The 25,055-nt window shown below is 39.0% G+C and overlaps 1 protein-coding gene across 1 annotated transcript in view; it reads right to left on the bottom strand.

The window, feature by feature from the left end:
- Rnf17 (ring finger protein 17) overlaps window positions 1-25,055 on the bottom strand; it is a 112,973-nt gene that overhangs the window by 54,970 nt on the left and 32,948 nt on the right. Inside the window, exons 9-15 of the mRNA XM_036198506.1 lie at window positions 20,839-21,140; window positions 18,913-19,002; window positions 8,566-8,724; window positions 6,282-6,471; window positions 4,977-5,145; window positions 2,364-2,554; window positions 357-495 (exon numbers count right to left, since the gene is read on the bottom strand). Coding sequence (XP_036054399.1) covers window positions 357-495; window positions 2,364-2,554; window positions 4,977-5,145; window positions 6,282-6,471; window positions 8,566-8,724; window positions 18,913-19,002; window positions 20,839-21,140 — 1,240 coding nt within the window. The remainder of the gene's footprint in view (window positions 1-356; window positions 496-2,363; window positions 2,555-4,976; window positions 5,146-6,281; window positions 6,472-8,565; window positions 8,725-18,912; window positions 19,003-20,838; window positions 21,141-25,055) is intronic.

The following is a 25,055-nucleotide window of genomic DNA, read 5'->3' as shown; positions in this document are numbered from 1 at the left end:
GGGTGTTTGTGTGTGTGTGTGTGTGTGTGTGTGTGTGTGTGTGTGTGTGTGTGTGTGGTTTTTCTAAACATCATTTCAAATGATAACATACCTACAACACAATCCCTATACTAAAAGCTCAGGGACTATTGTGGAAGTGGGAGCAGGAAGATTGTAAGAGCCAAAAGTCCAGATATTACTATGAGATTTAATTAATTTTTATTCAATCCTGTTAAATATTTCTATTTTAAAATCCTAAGGGTTGAGGATTTAGCTCAGTGGTATAGCACTTGTCTAGCAAGTATACAGCTCTGGAAAAGAAACAAACAAACAAACAAACAAAAAACCCCCAAACTCTGAAAAGAACATATACTTACCAACTGAAGGTAAAAGTCAGTAGGGCTATTTATATGGCAAACCATGACTGAAACTTCTGTCATCTCTTCAGGCAGAATGGGTGGATGATAGCATAAAGTTGTATTTTTTTCACTGTGACTTCTTGATTGTGACCTAAACCTAATTAAGAGCATAATAAGCAAAGCCATTCTGATAAAGCTTTTTAGCTTGCACCAACACTGACTTATTTACCAAAAGCATACCATTTTCAATGTCTCTCTTCTAACATATTTCTTGGCATGGTTTCCACTTACTCAGGATGAATAGGAGCTCCATTAAAAAGCCTCAGATTTGTATGGGCATTTTGGAGCTGGAACTTGTCAAAAGCATTTCACTGATTGCTGTGGACTGTGGTGGTGCTCAAGTGTGGATAGCTGAATCTCTGTGGCCTTTTCCAGTTTCTATATCTCTATTTTTCTAAAGGAAAGTTATGTGGGCCATTTCTGGAGTTACCTAGTCCCACAGGATAGAGAGTTAGAATCTTCTGCTGTCTCCATAGTTACTTGTCACCTTAATTTTGGCTTATGTGAAACAAACAGAAAAAGGAAATGCTAAGTATTTGTGTTAGATCCAGACATTAAGTATAGATTAGTGGTCATGAACCCATCCCAAAGGCTAAATAAATAATTTAAGTCAGGAACAACTAAATTACAATTTTTGGAACTCTAATAGCTTCTTATGAAGTTAACAAAACTCAAAATATGTTTAGTATCTATACATATTTTCTATTTTTATTTACTCTATTTGTGTGCATGTAAGGTACATGTAAAAATGAGGGTGTTCACGGTATACATGTGGAGCGCAGAGAACAACTTCAGATATAGGTCTGAGCTTTCCAGCTTGTTTGACATGACATCTCCATTCTGCTGTATAGGATGGGCTAGCTCATAACTGGCTCATGAGCTTCCAGGGCTTCTCCTGCCTCTGCCTGCCTGCCTGCCTGCCTGCCTCCCTCCCTCCCTCCCTCCCTTCCTCCCATCTCTCCATAGAAGATTCCATGCTTGTGTTGTGTGTAGAGGTGTTTTATGTGGGTCTGGGGATTAGAACTCTGTCCCTCAAATTGGTATGGCAAGTACTTTTACCTACTGAGCCACTTCCTCAATCTCTATGTTAATTAAGTTGCTTCAATTTCTCTAATTTCTTAAACCAAACTAAGTGCAATTTTCACGAATAACTATACTTAGATAACATGATAGCAATGTTTTGAAACCACTAAAGTTCACTTTAGAGCCCACAATAAATTTTTTAGACTTATTTTATGTGTATATTTTATCTGTAAGCATGTGTATATACCACATGCATGCCTGGTTTCTCTCAGAGACCAGAAGAACGAATCAGATCCCCTGGAACTGTTGTTACAGATAGTTATGTGCCATCATCTGAGTGTCGGGAACTGCACCAGATCCTCTGTAAAACAGCATATACTCTTAACCACTGAGCCATCTCTCCAGCATGAGCCTATGATTTTTATCATCATCACTATTTGAGACAGAGGCTCATTGTAGCCAATCCTGGCTTTGAACTTGCTATGTAGCTAAGGATGACCTTATGTTTCTGATCTTCCTGCCTTTCCCTCCTGAGTACTAGGGTTATCAGAATGTGCCCCCATGCCTTGTTCATAGGGTGCTTTGTGCATGCTAGGCAGACACTCTAACAAGTGAGGTACATGCTTAGGCCAGATTCCCTTATTTTTAAAACCTTTCTTTCCTATTTATAGCTATAATCTTAAAAACATTTACTACTTTTATGTTTCTGAGTATTCATTCTGCCTGCAGGTATGTATGTGTACTGCACACGAATGTGTTGTCTAAGGAGAGTAGGAGACGGCACTGGAACTGGAGGTACAGTTAATTGTGAGCTGCCTGTGGGTGCTAGGAACCAAACTGTGTAGTCTATAAGAGCAGCTGGTGCTCCTAACTGCTGGGCCATCTCTCAAGCCCATACAACTTCAATCTTGAAGAATATTTAAGTTTTAACAAGTTACTTACCTTGCTAGTTCCATAAAAACCAATGCATCTCTGAGAGACACAGGCATATCACTGCTGATTTTATTTGTTGGTGGTTTCTGCAAATCTACAATAAGCACATCATCTTCTTCTCCAAAAACTTTCATTAAAACAGCCTTGTTATTTACCATTTTCAAAAATTCTACTTTAGCTTCCTTTCCCCAGCCTTCACTCTATGGGAGAAAATAAATTCCAAAGTAGTTAGTAATTACAGTTAGATCTAATGTTATTGTTGGATGTAGCTTTGTACCAGCCCACCTGCAACTTTAAGTAAAGGCACTGAGCCAATCATAAGCATTTAGGAAACAGCTGAGGCTGTAAACCAAAAGCAGTCTGTATAAGTACAATGTAGGTATACTATGATCTACAGATACAACCTCAAGATGGTTTTAAGTTTCAAAGTCACTTTAGAATAGTAATGAAAACTGGGGGATTGGAGAAATGGCTTAGTGGTTTGGAGTACTTGCTGCTCTTGCAACTGGGGTTTGATTCCCAGCACCCACCTGGTGGGTCATAACCATCAGTAACTCTAGTTCCAGGGGAATCTGGTGCCTTCATAGGCACCAGGCACACACTTATATACATGGAGGCAAAATATTCATAAATATAATGTTAAGCACACAGGATTGTCTTTCCAATGGGAAAGATGAAAAACCTGTTCTTCCATCCAGAAAGCTGAGAACTAGAAATGACTAACTCTCTGGTGATCTGTGTTTTCTGTAGGGCCAGGCCATATCAAGCTCCTACAGCCAGGACTGGAGGTGGCTGGTAATCTAAATGGCCCTTATAGCCAGGGGCTCCCCAAACTCCCACAATGAGGACCAGAGGTGGCTAATAGCCCACATGACCTCTGCACTATCTGTATGATGGAGACCAGACCAGACCTTTAGGCCCTTAAGGTGGTACAGGTAGCCTTTCTCTAGAACCCATCTTCTTGGAGGAAATGACCTGTACCCTGAGATGAGTTTCAATGTAATTATGCTTCCTTGTGCAATGGGGATTGTATTACCCCAGGAAACTTTTTTTCCAAACTATACTGGGCTTAAACACTTTGGGAATAAAACAACTGACATTAGACTCCCTTAAATTTGATCCAGGGTGACTAAGTCAGTCTGCACCAGGTTTTCATTCCTATTTCTTGGAGTGGTTCCCTTCCCTGTACAACACCTGCAGGGACCTCCTCAACTAAAGAAAGAAAACCTGATGACTGGGGATGCAGCTCAGTTGGCAGTGTACTTGCCCAGCACAAACAGAACCCAGTACTACATTAACTAAGTATGGCCATGCACCCATCTTGACTAGTCTTTTCAACTTGATATACCTTAGAGTCATAAGAGAGGAGACACTTCAGGTCAGGTTACCTAATCAGATGGTCTGAGGACATGTCTTTTAAAGACTGTCTTGATTTCTAATTAATGCAGGAGGGCCCACCCACTGTGGGAAGCACCATCTCCAGACAGGTGGTCTTGGGCTATTTAATAGAGTTAGCTAATTATGAGCCTGCAAGCAAGCCAGTAAGCAAACAGCATGGCCATCCTCCATGGTTCCAAGCCGGAAGTACAAGTCAAATAAACCCTTTCTGCCCCAAGTTGCTTTTGGCCAGTGTTTTACTACAGCAACAGGGATCAAACTAGGACAGCTCTATAATCTTAGCACTCAGAAGGTAGAGGCAAGAAGACTGGAATTTTAAGGGCATCCTGGTTATGTAGGAGTTTGAGGCCAGTCTGGGCCACATGAAATCCTATCTCAAACAAAACAAAACAAAACAAAACAAACAAAACCAGAAAATAACAACAACAAAACAGTTGTCTGATGTGTTGCTAGAAACTGAACTCTGGTCCTCTGCAGGTGCTTTTAACTACTAAGTCATCTTTCTAGCCTCATTTTACTTAAAAAAAAAAAAAAAATCAAAGCTGGGCTGTGGTGATGTATGCCTTTAATCCTAGCACTTGGGAGGCAGAGACAGGAGGATTGCTGAATTTAACGCTAGCCTGGGATACAAAGTGAATTCTAAGATGGCCAGGGCTACAGCAAAAAGCCCTATCTTGAAAAACCAAAAATCATTCATTCATTTACTCTGCTAACCACTGTTGAATACCCACTATGCAGTAGAAGAGGAGCTGCTATGCATTGGGAATACAATGATGAGCAAAGACTTCTGCTTTCATAGACCTCATAATAGAAGAACTGCCACACAGATACTTTTATATACAATTCCAATATCCTAGCATTTCTTGGGGGAAAAGATTCATAAATAATTCCAAACAGAATGCAATATGTGTCATAAATAAAATACAGAGAAAGAAGGGGAAATGTCTAGAAATATACAGTGTCTCATTTCCTAACCGATTTCTTTCTATAAAATTGACTCTAAAATGTAGTGTTTAACTTGAATATTTCATTATGTTCACATGAACTTTCTTGAACTGAAATTTTTATTAAAATATTTTCAGCTATGGAAGCTGAGGATTATAACACTAATAGTTCATAAGCAGAATGTGTTTGTCAAGATTAACTGGTTCTTTCAGGCTAGCTCAGCAACACAACTCAAACTCCAACAGCTGTGTCAGGAGAATCACCTTCCATTCCACTTACTGAATTGTATGGAACGATGTCTTTCAAGGAGCACAGGTGTGCTAAAGGTGGGACGTCTTTCAGCAGTTCTTCACTATATGGTTCAGACTTCCGCAGAAGCAGACAGAAGTCACTTAGAGTAATATGTTGTTCACCAACATGCTCTGGTCCCATATGTGTATCACCAACTCTGGGAAGAAGTAATATTGAGAATAATGTTTCACTGGGCACAGTTCGGTCCTACACACTTTTAATCTCAGTCCACAGGAGGTGGAAGGAGAGGCAGATGAATCTCTGCTGGTTTGAGGCCAACCAAGGTCTATACAGTGAGTTCCAGGCCAGTTCATGCTATGTAGTAAGACCCTGTCTCAAGAAAGATAAATAGCCAGGTGGTGGTTGTGCCCACCTTTAATTCCAGCACTTGGGAGGCAGAGGCAGGTGGATCTCTGTGAGTTCCAGGCCAGCCTGATCTACATAGTAAGATCGAGGCCAGCCACCAAAACTACACAGAGAAACCCTGTCTCCAAAAAAAAAAAAAACCAAGAAAAAAAAAAAGGAAAGATAAATAAAAAATATTCAATCTTTGAACATCTTTTCTCTTTTACAAGGTATGTACTTCTAAGGATAACTACCTGAAATGAAATCTTGCAGAATTTATATTCTAAAGCAATACTTTTTATTAATAATTTTATCATTACTTATTTAATTATTAAACAGAAACTATTTTATTACATAGAATTAGATCTTGACTACCTTTATTTGAATTTATTCAATTTAAACTTAAAGAGAATAATGAGCCATCTTCTCATATACATGTATATACATGTATTCATATTTATAAAACTGTGAGCATTAAATAAAGTAACCATGCTACAGATAGTAGTGGTTCTCACTATAAAACCATTTCAATTTCTTCCCTAAGACCTAGGAAAAGAGTTTTGAATACCTACAGTAAGTTAGACAGCATGACTCTTAAACATTCCTTAATGAATTTATAGTAGTAATATAAAAAATTTAGCTAATTGCTTATAGCTAACTATTAATACTTTATTTAGAAGAATCAGTATATTATCCCCTGCTCTGAGACAACATAAGGTAAGCATCTAGAACACATAAAAAGCTCTTTTTCAAGTTCCTTTTCTAATAATACTGATAAAGGACAAAATTTGTAAGACAAATATACAGCAAAATAATAAAACAGAGGCCTTGGAAGTGAACGATGGTAAGTTTTTTTACTGCTACTAACTTCCTTCTTTCCTTTAATCCTCTTTCCCATAAATGTTTCTATGCAGGCCACGAACATAAAATAATCACAAAGATTCATACCCTGTGATGATCAGGACTTCAGAATTTCCAAAATCTACCATGAATATCTGTATTAGTGAAATTTCACAGACTGAAAATTTGGTTGGACTACATGGTTTTTTAATATTTTTAGTTTTTGTTGGAATTATTTCAGTGATAATTCCTCGACACCACATTCTGTTCTCAATACTGTTGACAAATATTCTTGCACCTAAATAATAGGAGACAAATCATTAGCATTTATGAAAAAAGACATCAAGTAAAGCTCTAACTTACAAACATGTGTCTTAGTTTTCCAACTGAGAAGTCTTAATTCATTGATTTATTAAATCATACAGTACTGCCAAGTGCTATGAGAATAAAAGGTACTGTGGCAATTTCTTTTCTACAGAAACTCATAGGCTAATTGAGGGGCTAAAAACACAAAGTACAAGTTGTTGTTCAGTGAGGAGCTATGCTTTACAAACTATATTAGCAGAGTCAAAAGAGATTGTCTTGCCATCAAAAAGCTAAAGGAAGGCCTTTCACAAATCACTAGCTCACTATTTCCTCAAACATACACCTATGAATATATTGACTTACATGATACACTTACTTTCTCTCGTTAAAAGCAAGTTAGAATTAAGATACAATGAATGTGAAATTCTAAAATTAATTAACTCATTAGCAGTGTGATTCAGAGAGGGGGAGGGTAAACTAAGGACTTAGTTCAAACTACCGTCCACGAAAAACAATTAAGAAAGAGGCCTGAAAATGAATGTATCCTATGAGCTATCAATGTTCTCATCCTTTTGTGTTTGAATCCACTTGATCTAGACAATAATCCTATGGAGTTGTTTCTCTCTCTCCTTCCCTCCCTCCATTTTTTTCTTTCTTTCAGTTTTTTTGAGACAGGATTTCTCTGCATAGGCCTGGTTGTCCTGGAACTCACTTTGTAGACCAGGCTAGCCTCAAACTCACAGAGATCTGCTAGCCTCTGCCTCCCGAGTGCTGGGATTAAAGACAGGCACAACCACTGCCCTGCGGTGTTTTTTGTTTTTTGTTTTTTTTTTCTCTTTTTTGGAGAAAGGGTCTCACTATGTAGCTCTAGCTATTCTGGAACTCACTATGTAGACCAGGCTGGTCTTGAACTCTCACAGAGATCTGCCTGCTTCTACCTCCTGAGTGTTGGGATTGAAGGTGTTCCCCACTACACCCGACATGGAGTTGGTTCTTTTACTTTAAGAAACTGAGGTATGAGTCTCAGAAAATGGTGTGAAATATGTAATTTTAACAGACAAAGCAAAACAAACTGCCAGGACCAAGGCCTCTCTAACCTTCCCTGGGTTTTCCCTCAAGCAAAAATAAGGTCTGCCTCACAAAGTTTTTTTATCTAAGAGAACTTCCAAAATACTAAGATTGTCTTAAACTCTCTAGCAATGTTCAGAAAGCCAGAAAAGATTAATCATCAGAAAAAAGAAGACACAAAAAGTCATCAAATAGCATAGATAGGCTTTTCATCTGTTCTGAGGTCAGCTCTCAGAGATTTCCTGAAGGGCTTTATTTGCATGCATTTGCAATAATTTACTCCTGGCTCTGGCTTCCTTCTCTTTCACCTTGGTTCTCTCTTCTCTAAGAAGTGATTAAACTTCAACCCTCTAGCCTGTTTGTAGCTCCTATGAACATTACTATATTTCTTCTTCTCTCTTGTTAACCTGTCTCGTTACAGAACATTGGCTATGGTCTGGATGGTAGGCAGGAAAGGGTTAACTTCTTGTCTATCCCAACAGAACAGAGAGAGGCTGCAAGTCTAGCAAAAGCCACAGTGAGGTAGGAGAAACAAGGTAAGCTGGAACCCATTCTCTTTACAGTCTTCATTCTGAAGAGGTCTAGAGAAACTGTCATAGATCTGTAATTTAAAAAGCAACTCACAGGGTTGGGGATGTAGCTCAGTGGTGGAGTGCTTGCCTAGCAAGTGCAAGGCCCTGAGTTTGGTCCTCAGCTCCGACAAAAAAAAAAAAAGCAACTCACTTTGTAATGGAGCTGTTATACTCTAAACATGTGTTCAGATTTGTTTTTTTTTTTTTTTTCTTTTTTTAGAGGAGAGAGGAAGAGGAGAGAGAGAGAGAGGAAAAGACGGAGAGGAGAGAGGGAGAGGAGCCAGATTTGATTTTAATATTTAGCTAACTTACCTAAATAATTTATGTTAAATAATTCTAAAACTTTTATGTGAATATTAAAAAAATCTTTTAGCAAGTCTATGTAGGTCGGTCAAATATTACAGTATTTAAACAAACTTCATAGTATAATTTGGAGGAATCTTTACCTAGCTCCAAAATGTCTGAAGGATCAAGGTGCAAGCTCTTATTGCAAACTTGCTTTATCTTCTTCTCCAATACTGCTGCATCTTTTATTTGTGAATATTTCCGCACATAGAAGTGGCAAGGATGTATTACATGGCTTACAAAGACTAGCTCTGGACAACCTGGCAAGAATCCACATTTAAAGCACATTATTAAAACATGACCTAGGAAAGAACCATAAAATGTGAGCAACTGTAATTTCCTAAAAATAAACAAGCAAGCAAGCAAGCAAGCAAACAAACAACAAACAGAAACAAAAACAAACCTGTCTTGTAACAGTGAGTTTTTAAAGTAACTAGGTCTAATGAAAGTCTAAACCCCAAGTCCCAAACAAAACAACTGGATCATGTGTGTGTGTGTGTGTGTGTGTGTGTGTGTGTGTGTGTGTGTGTGTGTTTTGCCAGGGGCAGAACGTGGCTGTCACACACATTAGGCAAATGCTATACCACTGAATGACACTGCCTCCACTATGAGCTCTTTAGCAACAAGAACTGCAAATACTTTGTCTAACTGGAGAAACATTCTCTATAGGTGAAACTCAAGTTTATGTGAAGTTCTAAAGTCACATTATGTGCTTATAACTATTTTATCTGAAATCTTCAGTGTTTTTGTGAACTTAGTTGGATCTTAGAATCCCAGGAGAGTTCACCAAAATCAGGTCAATACATATGAATACTACAAAAGTAATACAGCTAATATCTACTCTGTATCTAGGTCTTATTTATAAGTTAAAAGGCAATCTGCCTAGGCAAAGTCAAAGTACACAGCAATAGTTAGGGAAGCGTGTACTTTGGTGCATGTGGAACAGAGAGAGTTAATGACAGTAAAAGTTCTTATTTATATAGGAATAATTAGTTCAACTATTTCTAACACTATAAAAGGATCTCCAAATTATGCTAAGGGGTGTATATGGTATGTTGTATTCTATATTAAAAAAGATAATATATGTGTATTTATTTACATATACATTAAAAAACTATACAAGGAGGTACAGAATAGAATAAGTATAAGAGGCAAGACAACTGAGAATATTTTAATACAAATTTAAGAATATTTTCATATATATTTAGTATTTTTTGATTAGTTAATATATACTTATGTACTGAACAAAGGCTTTAAGTCCTGGAACTGAATGTGGAGCCAAGTATAGCTATATGGCAGAAACTGAACAATGGGCCATTTAAACTACCTAATATACACTACAAAGACTATAAAAAGATAAGACTAAGAATTGGGTAAAAGAAATCTAAGGTCTTGGTGAGGAAGCTGGCCTACCTCCACATAGAAAATTTAAAACAAAGTAGTCGTCTGTGGTCTTAGACTTACATAATCATCTAAAGTAATTCCCCAAATGGATAACAACAGTAGAATTAATAGCAAAATTGAAAGTAATAACCACTGAAAAATTTAAAATAGAATTGATTAAAAATATAATGATCAGAAAGGGCTGGAGAGATGGCTGAGATAACTGGATATTCTTCCAGAAGACCAGGGTTCAAATTTCTGCACCTAAAAGGCAGTTCACAACTGCAAGGATTATATACACTAGTGACTAACTCCAAGTATCAGTAATGTACCAGTGTCACATTGAAGAAAGAAAGAAAAGCACTTCTTCCCCTTGGAGCCATTTAACCAAGAGCGAGTCCAGATTTGAATTCTCTACTTCATGCTCCCTGTGTCTTCTGAACATGCGCCTGCATCTGTATCTGTGTCTGTATGTACTCAACAGCACAGAAAGCATCACAAGGGGAAAGAATGGGATCCTTTACAAAGATCTCTAACAGTCTCACAAGGGCCAAGTCACAGGCTCTCATTGATCTGAACTTTCCCAAATAACAAACATCATTGTTTATGGTATGTGTATTTCCAATGGTATGTATAACCAATATTCATAAATGTTGTTTGAAGTGATACAAATACTGGGATTAAAGGTGTGTGCCACTACCGCCTGGCATCTATGTTTAATCTAGTGGCTTGTTCTGTTCTCTAGTCTTCAGGCAAATTCTATTAGGGTATACAATATATCACCACAGTTGTTTTCAATTTTTTTTTTTTTTTCCGAGACAGGGTTACTCTGTGTAACAGCTCTGGCTGTTTCTGGAATTTGCTTTGTAGACCAGGCTGGCCTTGAACTCCCAGAGACAGCCTGCTTCTGCCTCCCAAGTACTAAGGTTAAAAGGCATGAGCCACCAGCACCTGGCTGTTTTCAACTTTTATGGTAGATTTTGGAAGGCTGCTTTCAACTTCTGTGTTTGCTGCTTTCAGCAAATGATACACATGCATTATCTGGGTCAGGGGAATGGAAGGGAACATAACAAGATTATAGCTATGTATATATATATGTATACACACAGACACACACACACACACACACACACACACATCTGTGTGAAGGTGTCGGATCTCCTGGAACTGGAGTTAGAAACAGTTGTGAGCTGCCATGTGGGTGGTAGGAATTGAACCTGGATCCTCTGGAAGAGAAGTCATTGCTCTTAACCACTAAGCCAGTTCTCCAGCCTCTACACTGTTTTCTTAAAGGCAGGTTAAGCAAAGTTTGAGTACACAATAGGCTAGCAGTCTTAAGTCTTAAGGGACCTCAAAATGTATTATTAACTTTAGCTCTGAGGTCTAGCAAAAGTTCCATCTCTTAGAATGTTAGAGATATTTTCATAATATTGCATCTCCACACACAACCATTTGTAACTCCAGTTCTAGGGGATCAGATTGGCTTCCAAGGGTATGAGGCATGCATGTGATGCACAGATATACATGTAGGCAGAATATTCACACACACACACAAAAATTCTTTCTTAGGAAAAAAAAGTGATCAGAGTTCAAAGTGGTGACCAAATGGCAAATGCAAGTATTTATTATGCTGCCAACACTAGGTCTGAGTTGCCAGGTGCTGTGGGAACAGGGAGGTTAAAAAAAATACTAAGTGAGTTAGGAAGATGTGACCAGGAGCTGGTACAATGTGGGAGGAGCAGGGAGAAAGCAAAGGCAGTACCAGCCACACAGGCTGTGGCACAAGTACAGGAAGGAACCTGAAATTAAGATTCTCTATAAGCAAGCACTTTGGATTGACTAGCCTGAAGAATATTTTGAAGATATAACCCCATCACTGAATAGGTGAGAGGAGACAACACAGGAGGATGGACACGACTATTTCCAGACAAAAATTGTGGCGCACTGGCAAAAACAACAAAGATCCTGTCAGGAGTGAGTATCCAGTGGCAAAGCATCCAAGTACTGCCTGTCTCTTTGAACCTTATCAATGATATTAAATAAAATATACAAGTGACTTTTATTGAAGTCTAATCATATTTCTGTCATATTCCCCCAAGCAGACATATAAAAATAAAATAAACCTTTGAAAATACACAATAGAGCCGGGTGGTGGTGGCACACGCCTTTAATCCCAGCACTCGGGAGGCAGAGGAAGGCAGATCTCTGTGAGTTCGAGGCCAGCCTGGGCTACCAAGTGAGTTCCAGGAAAAGGCACATAAGCTACACAAATAAACCCTGTCTCAGAAAAAAAAAAAAAAAAAAAAGGAAAGTGAGTATAGCACCAAGCATCCATTTCTTTCTACTTTAGATGCAAAATAACCAGCTGCTTCGTATTCTGGCCATCATGTCTTGCCTTCTATGATGCATTGTACCCTCTGAGCTAAAATAAACCTTTTCCTTAAATTGTTTTTGCCAAATATTTTTGAAAAAGAAATATAAAAAGTAACTAACACAGAAAACTAGCTAGAGAATTAGGAATGCTGTTATGACAAATTTGACCCTTGTGCTTCACAGGCTTTTGGAACTGGCTTGTGGGAAGAATAAGGAAGACTTTGAATCTTAGTGCTAGAGAAGCCCTATAATGTTAATGGGTTATTCTGGTGGGAGTGTGGAAGACCAGAATGTTGACAGAAAGACAGATAATAAAGACTGAGCTCACAAGGTTTCAGAGGGTGAAAAAAGATTCTATTGTGAACTAGGCTGTAGCCAATTTCTTCTGGCAAAGAATCTGGTTATATACTGCCTATGTCCTGAAAACTGGAGTAAGGTTGTACCTAAAGCAATGAAGTAATTCTTTTGGTGGATGAATTTCAAAACAACACTGCATTTAACTGTGTCCTGCATACTTCTTATTCACATCTATTCTGAGAGAAGGCTGTGACAAATGTGCAGCTTGGTGAGGCAAGGAGTAGAGGCAAATTTAAAGTTGCCATTAATGATGAAACAGGCTGTAATGATTAAAGACATAGGTACAATAAAAAAGAAACTGTGCCAGGCGGTGGTGGCACACGCCTTTAATCCCAGCACTGGGAGGCAGAGCCAGGCAGATCTCTGTGAGTTTGAGGCCAGCCTGGTCTACAGAGCGAGTTCCAGTACAGGCACCAAAACTACACAGAGAAACTCTGTCTCAAAAAACCAAAACCACATTTGAACTATTAAAAAAACCAGGGGTTAGGGATTTACCTCAGTAGTAGAGCGCTTGCCTAGCAAGCGCAAGGCCCTGGGTTCAGTCCTCAGCTCCGGCAAAACAAACAAACAAACAAACAAACAAACAAACAAACATTTTGCTAAAGCAAAAAGGGGAAACTAGGGGCTCTTCATTCCATTCCACATTCTATTCTTTCCCTTGTTTTATATATTTCAGATTTTTTATCAGTGCATTCTGCTGGAGTATCCACTGCACATAAGCACTGGAGGGCTCCTGTTGTATATCTATATTACTCTCTGGAGTGATAGAAGGATCTTTCTACTGACACTTAGAGGGGACCCAATCTGGTGTTGGTGTGGACCCGGGGTTCTGCTTATGTCTTTTCTCAGGACAATGAGATTCCTCTCTGGGTTTCTGAGCACTGTGTGCACCCTGTGGCTGCAGCTGAAACCCAACATGGCAGAGATCTATTGGGCCTTCATGAAAAACTCTCCCCTTCCGATGCCAATGGGGATTGAAAGCCCAATATGGGCCAGCTTTGGCAAGCATTAACGTAAGCCTAGGAACTGCAGCCATGAAGTAATGTATGGCAACTACTTTTTCAAGTATGAGAACGTGTCACCCAGACACCTTGGAGATTAAGGGTAACACTGAAGATCACTGACCTCCATTTATTAACAGTAGCATGCCAGCTAAGCATTTTCATTCTCACAATCCTATTCATGCTGGAGTAGTACCTACTTCTCAGGAGTGGCTCTGTGCAACATTTTTTTGCCTCCTGAAATTCAGTTAGCCCCCTTTGAAGATACCTTAAAATTTGTAAGCCTGAATGTAGCCATTATGAGACCATTAGTTCTGCTCCTTGTGAGCTGCCTGTTTTTTCTTTATGGTTCTTAGTTGTTCTTTTGCAGAGCTGCCAGCTTAAGTCGTACTGGATTAAAAAAAAAAAAAAAAAAAAGTTGGCCTCGGCGGTTTGTGTTCCTGGAGTTGTGTCCATACCAGTGGATGTCCACACGCTCCAGAAGAGAATTTGACATCACTACTGCCATTGTTGCTGCTATAACAGTGATGACCACTGCTACTACTGTTTCTGGGATTGCCATTTCGTAACTGGTTACTACAGCTAGCACAGTGGAGACCCTGGCAGCAAAGTAGCTACCACAGTTAATTAATCTTTCATTCTATTGGGCATGACAAATTTAAATCAATAGTTATATATATTTCGATTGGCTCAAACTCAAGTTCCATTTGCTTTTGATATACCATCTTACAAGGACTCCAATTTGCAGTAAGGCTCATTAAGGAAGGGAATGGCTCAGTTGCCTTTAGCCTACGGGCTATGGGTGGGTTAAGACTTCTGTTGGTCTTTTCTGTGTCAAACACACAGATTTGGAAGCCCAGAGTAACTTAGAGATCTTTGGCAACAGTTAACTCTGCAGCTCTCACAAGATTGAGCTTGTATGATAATGAATATTCAGAGATGGGGAATGCCTGGGGGGGGTGCTCACCAACTGACTAGGTTGTGTGGCCTAGACAGGTGTCTCCATGATGGGTAAGGTGACCTGCTGAGTCCCACACAACCTAAGTCAGAAGCTCATTTTTTAGTAAAAGGGGGGTACCTGTAGGGCCCTGCCCCTTCCCCCCCCCCCCTTTGGGGTAACTGTTGCCTTGCTTGCTGACCTTGATATCCTTCCTATGCTAATTTCCTGCGAGATTCCACCCTCCTGAATGCTTAAGGGAAGCTCCTTGTCTGTGTGTCCTGCATATTGGACATTAACAGCTTAGATATAAGATTGTAAAACATTAGAAGCAAACTTCTGCCCTCTGGGGTTCTCCCATTGTGCTGTAAGCCTGTATTTAAGACATCCTCCCTCCTTCAGTAAACGGCATTTGGCATTAAAAAAAACCCCCAAAAACAAACAAACAAACAAACAAACAAAACTGCATACTTTCTTCTAGGACAACAGAAAGGCACCTTGAGTGCAAAACACCACTCACTGAAGGCTCCAGCTTTTAAAGAATAAGAAAAGAGCCAGGGAATAGAGTAGGTGGACTGCAGACCTTCCCCTCCCCCTGTGTTCCTCCAGACCCAATCCCTCAGGCTCACCCCCAGCTCAGCAGCAGGACACCTGCAGTGGCTTTCTTTGCACCCCATGCTCCCATCTGCTGAGGACCCCATGGACCTTCCCCTCCTAAGCTCCCTCTCCTGACTTGTGCTTTATCCCAGTTCCTAACTCCTGCCAGCGAAGCAGGTAGGCTGCTGTAGATCTTTCCCTCTCCTTTTGTTCCTCCAGATCCAATTCCCCAGTCTCATGCCCAGCTCTATAGCAGACCTTCTGGTGTAACCTTTCTTCACTCTCTACTCCCATTCCAAGGAGACTAAGTAAGCAGGTCCTGATGGAACACTCTGCTCTACTCCCTCTACTCCTGTGAACTTCTGAAGACCCCTACCCTATCCCCATTCCTAAGTGTCAGTTCCCAATATCCAGAAACACATTTTATCTGGAACCCCCAGTGGCCATACCTATCAGGTCCACAGAAAATTTCCTACCAGGCAACACACAGACATCACACTCTCTGAAAATCTAGAAAGGAATCAAAACCCAAGGAAGAAAATACCCACCCAACAAAGACAAAACCAGACATCGGCACCTAGACCTATAATCTTCACAATGCCAGATGCCTAGATGCAAGTGTAAAAACACAATCAATAACAGCCAGGACAAAATGTCTCTGCTAGAGCCTATCCCTGCTACCACAGCAGGCCCTGAGTATTCCAACACAGCCGAAGCATAAGAAAAAGACCTTAAAACAACCTGTGTAAAGGTGTTAGAGGGCCTTAAAGAGGAAATGAATACATCCCTTAAAGAAATCCAGGAAAACAAGAACAGTGGAAGGAAATGAATAAAACTGTTCACACCTGGAAAAAAGAAATGGAGCCAGTACAGAAAACCCAAACTGAGAGAATTCTAGAAATGAAAAATTTAGAAATTTTGACCAAAAAAACTACAGAGGCAAGCTTCATCAACAGAATAAAAGAGACAGAAGAGAGAATCTAAGGCATTAAAGACACAATAAAAAAAAAATGGACACATTGGTCAATGAAAATGTTAAATCTAAAAATCTCCTGATATAAGATATTCAAGAAATCTGGAATACTATAAAAAGACCAAACATAAGAATAATAGAAATAGTAGAAGAAGAAACAGAGCTCAAAGGCCTAGAAAATATTTTCAACAAAATCACAGAAGAAAAATTTCCTAACCTAAAGGAGACACCTATAAAGGTGTAAGAATCATAGAGAATACCAAATAGACTGGACCAAAAAATAAAGTCCCCTCACCACACCATAATCAAAATACTAAATGTACAGAACATAGAGTATTAAAAGCTGCAAAGGGAAAGACCAAGTAGTTTATAAAGGCAGACCTATTAGAATTACGCCTGACTTCTCAATGGAGACTTTAAAAGACAAGTTTTGCTGGGCTAGCATCTGTGCTGTGGTCCCTTAGAGTCTGCAGTACATCTGTCCAGGTCCTTCTGTCTTTTAAACACCACAGGTGGGAAAAAAATAATACATCTATGATAAAGCCAAATTCAATCAATATTTATCTACAAACCCAGCCCTATAGAAGGTACCAGAATGAAAACCCCAAAATAAGGAGGTTAACTATAACTGTAAAAACACAGGGAGGGGTTGAGGATTTAGCTCAGTGATAGAGTGCTTGCCTAGCAAGTGCAAGACCCTAGGTTCGATCCTCAGCTCCCCCCCACCCCCACTCCCCAAAAAAAAAACCCACAGGGAATAAATAATCTCAGATCAGCAAAATCAAAAGAAGGGAAACACACACACACACACACACACACACACACACACACACACACACACACACACTCTGCACCACCACCACCATTGCTAACAGGAATCAACAATCACTGGTCATTGATCTCTGTCAGTATCAATGGTCTCAATTTCCCAATAAAAAGACACAGACTAATGGATGTGAAATCAGGATCCATTCTGCTGCTACATCCAATTTATTACAAGCCCCAGGTGCCGGGCATGGTGCACCATACAGCATTTGATGTTTGCCCTACACAGTTAGGCATCAGTTTTAGTTTTACATCAGTCCAATCTTTCCTGGCTATATGCCTTAGTCTGATTTCCATCTCTGTGATAAACATCACAGAAGAGTTTATTTCAGTTCACAGCTTACAATCCGTCATGAAGGGCAGTCAGAACAGGAACTCTAAGCTAGAACCTGGAAGCAGGAACCAAAACAAAGTCCATGGAGGAACACAGCTTATTGGCTTGTTTTCCATGGCTCTCTCAATTTGCTTTTCCTATAACCCAGAACCACCTGTTCAAGGATAGTGACAACCACACTGGGCCGAGCTCTCCACATCAATCATTCATCAAGAAAATGCCCCCACAGACTTGCCAACAGACCAATCTGATAAGGCCTTTCCTCAATTTAGTTTCCCTCTCCCAGATGAGCCTTGCTCAAGATAAGCTGACAAACAAAACAAGTAACTAACCACACTATATAGTTCATTTCCTTACTTTAAAATAGGAATGCTTACACTGTGACAATGTATACTGAATGCATTTACCTTTTAAAAACTTTTACAATCTCACAGTATTAATATACTCCCGAGTTCCAGAAGAAAATGAATGTTTGAACAGTGTTGGGGATGTTAAATACTAAAGGGGACTTTTATATATGGACTAATTGCATTGTGAGATAAGCATAATATTTTAGAGGCCAAGGGTGGTATTTTGTGCTCAAGATGACAGAGGGTGGTTAATCTTGATAATCACTGTGAAGGATTTAGAACCATTTAGAAGTCAAACCTCTGGGTATGATTTCAATGGAGTTCCAGACTGAGGAAGGAAAACCAACCTTAAATATGTGCAGCACTATCCCAGGGATGGACTGAAATAAAAAAAGGTGAGCAGAGCAACGGTATTCACCTTCCCTTCTTGATTACAGATAGAATGCAACCAGCCACCTCAGCTTCCTGCTCTCATGCCTTCTCCATCATCACAGACTCTCTCTTTTTTTTTTTTTGGATTTTTCAAGACAGGGTAGTTTTGGTGCCTCTCCTGGAACTCATTCTGTAGACCAGGCTGGCCTCGAACTCACAGAGATCCGCCCGGCTCTGCCTCCCAGAGTGATGGAATTTAAAGGCGTGTGCTACCACCTCCTGGCTTCGCGGACTCTATCTTAACTGTAAGGCTAAATAAATCTTTAAATTGCTTTGATCAGGTATTTTGTCTTATTAAGAAAAGTAACTACCACAAGATTCAATGCAATATATACACAATGGGATTTTAGTCAGCTGTTCTGAAAAATGAAATCATGGCATTTGTAGGAAAATGGATGGAATTGGAAATTATGTCAAGTGGAATAGGCAGATTCAGGAGGACAAACACTGTATATTTTCCCTTATATTCAGAATCTGTGTGTCTCTGTGTGTGTACAGATCAAGTAACTAGAGGGAATTAAAGATTTAAGAGATTTAAAAGAAGAACCAAAGCAGGAAAAGAGAATGTAATGGAACACACGTGACGTGAAAGCAGAAAAGGGACAACTGAGGAGGAGGAGGAGACAAGCAAGAGGCAGGAGGAACAAATGAGATCGAAGTTTAATGACACATATGTATGAGAATGCCATAAGGAAACCTATTACTTTGTCTCAGAAATTTAAAAACAGACATAAACATTTGAAGAACCAAAGTAACTATGTAACTGGATTTTCAGATAGTAAAAACTTTTAACATCAAAAGGAAAACAGATTTAGGTAGTAAAATGCTCTTTGGAGCATATTAGGAAAGATGCCACTCCATCAAGCATGGACAGTTGTTAGCATACCTGCTTTTGATCCAACAGGAGCAGACGGCTCTTTCTGAGGAGGCATTTTTTGGTAGCCAGGAGTCTCCACAGGATCATTTGTAATGCATGCTTTATCAAAATAAAAAAGATAAGTTTAGGAATTTTCTTAATGTGACCAGACACTAGTGTCTAAAAAGCTATGATTAAATTGGCAAAATAATAGAATGGTAAGATTTCTTATAAGTAAAGTCATGATAGGTAATCACAAGTTATTCAAACATCGATGATAAGGAAGATAGAGGAAGCTATGTCCACTTCTTTGTATTTAAATTTCATCCTGGGTCTCTGTTGAGAAGCCTACACTTTCTTGAATGAGCACTATTGTCCCCTTTAAAAACATCTCTCTTACTCTCCATCTCCGTTTCTCTCCTATGTGTTTAAAATTCTATTAAAATATTTCAAATAAATTCCAATGAAAAGACTTATGGGGCTAGAGAGATGGCTTAGAGGTTAAGAGCACTGACTGCTCTTCCAGAGGTCCTGAGTTCAATTCCCAGCACCCACATGGTGGCTCACAACCATCTGTAATGAGATCTGGTGCCCTCTTCTGTATACATAATAAATAAATAAAATTTAAAAAAAAAGACTTCTGTAAAGTTAACCAATAAAACACACAATGGTGTTAAAAATTGTCAAAAGATGGTTAATGTAAAAGCACATATAGTAGCATTCTACTACTATAAGAATGGACAGAATACTAACACTAAAGTCTAATCAAACAACTTATTTAATTTAAAAATTCTTTAAACATTTTTATATTTAATATTTAGTTGTTATAAAATGATATTTATAACAGTTTAGTGTCTAATAGATTAAATCTCAGAACAATGATTTAAGAGGTGTTCTTAATTTAAGAACAGTGGCACATGCCTTTAATCTCAGCACTTGGGAGGCGGAGGCAGAGGCAGGCAGATCTCTGTGAGTTTGAGGCCAGCCTGGTCTACAGAGCAAGATCCAGAACATCAAAACAACATGGAGAAACCCTGTCTCGAGAAAAAGAAAAGAAAAGAAAAAGAAGAATAGAATAATAAAACTGCATCTACAAATTTCATCTACCATTTATTTGCATCATATATACCAGGATCAAATATATAACATAAAAATGTCAAAAATCCTAAGTAAATCAAATATTAAAGTTGCACTTCAGAAGTTTTTTTTTTTCCTTAGATTTGAAATTTTTACTTTATTTTTATGTGTACTGGTATTTTGTCTGTGTGTATTTATGTGCACCACATGGTAGGTGCCCAGTGCCTACTGAGGTCAGAAAAAGGTGTTGGATCCTCTGGAACTGGAGTTATAGATGTTTGTAAGCCACCATGTATGTGCTAGGAACCAAATCCAGGTCCTCTTGTCCTCTGCAAGAGTAATCAGGCTTTTAATTCCTGAGCCAACTCTCCAGGCCCCAAATCTGTTTGTTTTTGGTTTGAGACAGCATCTCACTGTGTAATCCTGCCTGGCCTGGGCTCACTATGTATACCAGGCTAGCCCAAAATTTACAGAGCTCTGCCTGCCTCTGCCTTCTGACTGCTGGAATTAAAGGCCTTTGCCAACACAGGCCTTTAAAAAACAAACCAGGCAAAGTAGCTCATGTCAGGAATCCCAGCACTCAAGTCAGTGAGACAAGAGGATTGCTTTAAATAGGAGTCTAGCCTGGGCTACACAGTGAATTCTAGGCCAGACTACATTAGTGTGAGACCCCCTCCAGCACCTCCAAACCCAATATAAATAAATAAAAGCTGAAAAACAAAATTATCCAAATTTGGAATATGTGAAGGCAGGTGCATGGAATCACTTACAATGAGCTATGAGATACACAATTAGAGCAGTATGTTTCTATTATGAACAATAGACAACAATTCTTTTTAACTACAGATAACAGACCCTCCCATTTCTATTTTTACTCACATTCTAGGTTTTCCTCAATAATTTCTTCAATTATCACATCAGGACTAGATCCCAGTTGAGGCAGCACGGCAATAGTCTTGGGAGATGTTACTACAGCCGCCTCTTTCTGCGGCTGCTTGCTTTTCCCTTCTAAATGCTTGACAAGGGTCTCTGGTTGCAAAGGAAGTACAGGTGCTTCACCAGCCAGGACAGCTGTGTCTACCCTTTTCTTTTCTAGTGATGAGTATGCATCACAACAAAGTTCCTTTTTATTATTAAATGTTTGAACATTCTGTCCAATTTCATTTTCTTGAGGGTAATATCTGTTTAAAAATACATAGCAGGACTACTTTAATACTGACCTTCGAGCTATTTCTTTCCCATATGATAGCTGATGTGTGATACATACCAAAAGATCAATTCATAAACAGCTTCACTGATGCAGAAACATACATACAATCTAATGATTTTTTGGTAATCTTAAAGAGTTGCATAACCTTGCCATGATCTAATTTTTCTAGAAGACAGTAATTGGCCCTAAAGAAATCTTCCTGCCCATTTCAAACTCCCAAAGAAACTGCCTAATCAAAGCCCCAAACAACCTTTGGGACTGATCATTCTGTTTTGCTGTTTTGTTTGAGGCAGGGTCTCTCTAAGTAGTTCAGTATGGCTTGTGATTTGCCTAGTCTCTAACTCAACGGTCCTTCTGCCTCAGCCTACCAAATGCTGAGATTACAGGTGTGTGCCAGCACACTTGGCTACCTTTAGAGTTTTAAAAAGTCAAGAAGATGTATGTATGATGAGGGAAACTCCAAATAGTCATATCATAATAACCAGACTCTAAAATATTATAGGTTTTCCAAAGAAGTCATTTTGATTTGGCTTAAGAATTTCACTTAAATTATATTAAAATTATTTCTTACTTTAATTTGTCATTTTAAAAATAAGTATAGGAAATAATGTAAGTACAAAACTTAAGACACTTCCACCAGGCTCATAGTTACATTACCTGAATCCGCTGGGTATGGTATGTTTATTTAGTTTGTGTGTGTGCTGACTCATTCATGTGTATACCATTGACATGCGTGTGGAAGCTAGAGATTTATGTCTGGTACCTTCCTCAGCTGCTCTCTCTCCACTTATTTATTTGTTGAGATAAGGTCTTTCACAGAACCTGGATTCAGCAGTTCTAGGGATCGTCCACAGTGCCCAGCTCTTTCCGTGGGGGCTAAGACTGAACTCAGGTTTTGCATGGGGAACCTGCAGAGCAGCACTTCACTAACTAAACTATCTCCTCAGCCCTACCTCCCATTCTTCTGCCTTCTCCTCATAGCCAGACACTTTTAGGCTATCAAATTTATAATTAGAAATTTTAAATGCAAGAGAATGAGTTCATAAAAATTACATTTTAGTTAGTTCATGACAGACTTTATTTCTTCACAAAAAACTAGTGAGTCAATTTACAAATTAGAGAAAGGCAACTGAATTAACAACACATGTTTATCTGCCCCTTCCAACAGAAGGAACACATTTGATACTAGGGAACATTAATCTAAGTTGTACACAGGGCCCTTCTGAAAGGCCTGTGTGTACTGTATTGTAAAGGCCTTTCCATAGTTATTATCATCAGACCTTACTTTTAAATTAACTAGCTCTAGTCTCATTAATCTTTCCTTATATAACGCCACAGTTTTCTGTTGGCTTTCATCCTCACTCTCCAGCACCATCTAAGCTTACTTATTTATTTTTCAGGTCACTTTTTTTCATTGTTTTAGATTTAAATATTTTCCAGAGCACTACCCTTGACTTTTTTCAATTAGCTGCTTCATTGGGCAAACAGTCATTTAATAATTAGGACACACAGCTTATGGAAATTGCCTTCAGAAAATTTTAAATTTAACTCAGAGTAGTCATTTAACATCAACACAAGATTAGCAAAGACTTTTATGAAGAAGCAGAATGGTTTTAACCTTAGAAATTTGATAGTAACCATATTCAAGTTCTAAAATTATCTACAAGAATATACTGCCTGAAAAGGTTGCTGATTATCATTTTTTACCCTTTGGGAAGTTTCCAAAGCTAACCCAAGGCACAGCCTGTGGGAAGGCCAGTACCCAGTGTTCCTCTAGCAAGGTCTTCCGATGACAAAGGGTCATAGGCTATTTCAGTCTGATGCCATCTGTGATAGTTTCCTTCCCTGTTGATGTGATAAAATACTCTGACAAAAGGCAACACAAGGAGAAAAGGATTTGTTTGGCCTTTACTTCCAGGTCACAGTCTATTACTGAGGGAAGTCAGGGCAACCCAAGCAGAGCTTGAAGCAGAAATCTGCTTGCTAGCCTGCTTGTAGGCTCATTTTTAACTATCTTTTCATAAAACCTAGGACCACCACGATAGAAATGGTGCCACGTAGTGGGCTGGGCCCTTCTACATCCATTAATAAGCAAGACAATCTCTCACAGACTTGCCTTCAGATCAACCTGATGTAGGCAACAGAGGAGTCTCCTCTCAGATGACTCCAGATTGTGTCAAGCTGACATCATAATTAAGACGACCTGGGACACTGATTAATTATTATTCCAAATAAAGTTGCAAACAACCGAACTCCTCACCATTTGGTTCCTCACTTGTCTGGGTATTTGAAAAAAAGACCAATATAAATAACCTAAATCTGGAATCAAGTCCAAGATCTTGCCTTAAACTAGTACATTTACTCAAGATCCCCCTCTACCTTTCTCCTCAGATGTCCAATAAATAGGAGTGAATATATCCACTATCCACTACCCCAATTTATTTTTGTTCCTGTATTTCTCTCTCTCTCTCTCTCTCTCTCTCTCTCTCTCTCTCTCTCTCTCTCTCTCTCTCTCTCTGTGTGTGTGTGTGTGTGTGTGTGTGTGTGTGTGTAAAACAGTTTTTCTTTATTTCCTTCTTTTGAAGCAGAGTATTGCACTATGTAGCTCTGGCTGGCCTGGATCAAGTAGGCCTGAGACTCAGTTAACTTTCAAAAATATAATCTAGGCGTCTGGAGAGAGAGTTCTGCAGTTAAGAGCACCCATTACTCTTGTAGAGGACCTGAGTTCAGTTCCCAGCACTGATACCAGGTAGCTCACAGTCATCTGTAACTCCATTTCCAGAGGATTAGATGCTTTTTCTGGCTACCATAGGCACTGTACTCATATGCGCACACACAGAAGTACATATAAAAATAAAGATAATAATGAAAAAATAAAAATGCAATCTAACTATTGTTGTTTTCATGTTTAAAATCTTCTGAGTGGTTTTTTATCATCCAACAGAACTATTAATAACAGCAGAAATGTACTGAACTAACTGCTATGATTTGAGAGTTGGCTTAAAAACTCACATGTTAAAACAATCTTCATGCTGGTAGTACTGAGATGATGCTGAAACAATAATCTTTATGCTGGTAGTACCAAGACTCCACTCTATTGAATGGCACTGTATGTTTCAATATTTTTCACATTTGCTTATTTATTATCTGTATATATATATATATATATATATATATATATATATATATGTATGTATGTATGAGTGCATGCACTATGGCGTGTGTACTAGTGTGTGGGAATGCATGTGCCATAGTATGTGTGGAGGTCAGAGAAAACTTGTGGGAATCAGTTATCTCCTACCATGTACATTCTGGGGAACTGAACTCAAGTCATCAGATTTGGTGGAAGCATCTTTACCATTAAGTCATCTTGCTAGACTTTGAGTTGGGCCTTTTAAAATGGATGGAGATACCATGTGTGATGACATACACTGAGGGAGGCTGAGGCAGAGAGATCACTGCAAGCTCAAAGCTAGCTCAAAGCAAGCCTGAGCTATACAAGTTTAAGGCCAGTTTGGGATACATACAGAAATCTGTCTCAAAAACCAAAATAACAAAATGGAAAGAGTTATCTTGAGCCCTTTATTGTTCTGTCAAATGATGCTACATTTGTCCCTATTATGTCCATTCCTTTTTTCCTATCCTGTGAGGCTAACAAGACTGAAGGCATCAACTCTATCCACCCTCCTTGCACTGAAGTTTGAATCTAGGGCCTTATGCATGCTAGTAAGTTGCCATCTTAGAAGCAGAGACCAGAATTCTCCTCAGACGGTGAACTTGTCAGTGCCCTGATTTTGAATTTTCCAGCCTCTAGACTGAAGAAACAAACTTCTATTTAGGCACTTTGTTACAGCAGCATAACTATACTAAGACACGTGTCAACTAA

The sequence above is a fragment of the Onychomys torridus genome, chromosome 9, assembly GCF_903995425.1.
Source record: "Onychomys torridus chromosome 9, mOncTor1.1, whole genome shotgun sequence".
NCBI classification, from domain to species: domain Eukaryota; kingdom Metazoa; phylum Chordata; class Mammalia; order Rodentia; family Cricetidae; genus Onychomys; species Onychomys torridus.
This window is presented reverse-complemented; position numbering and strand designations above follow the sequence as displayed.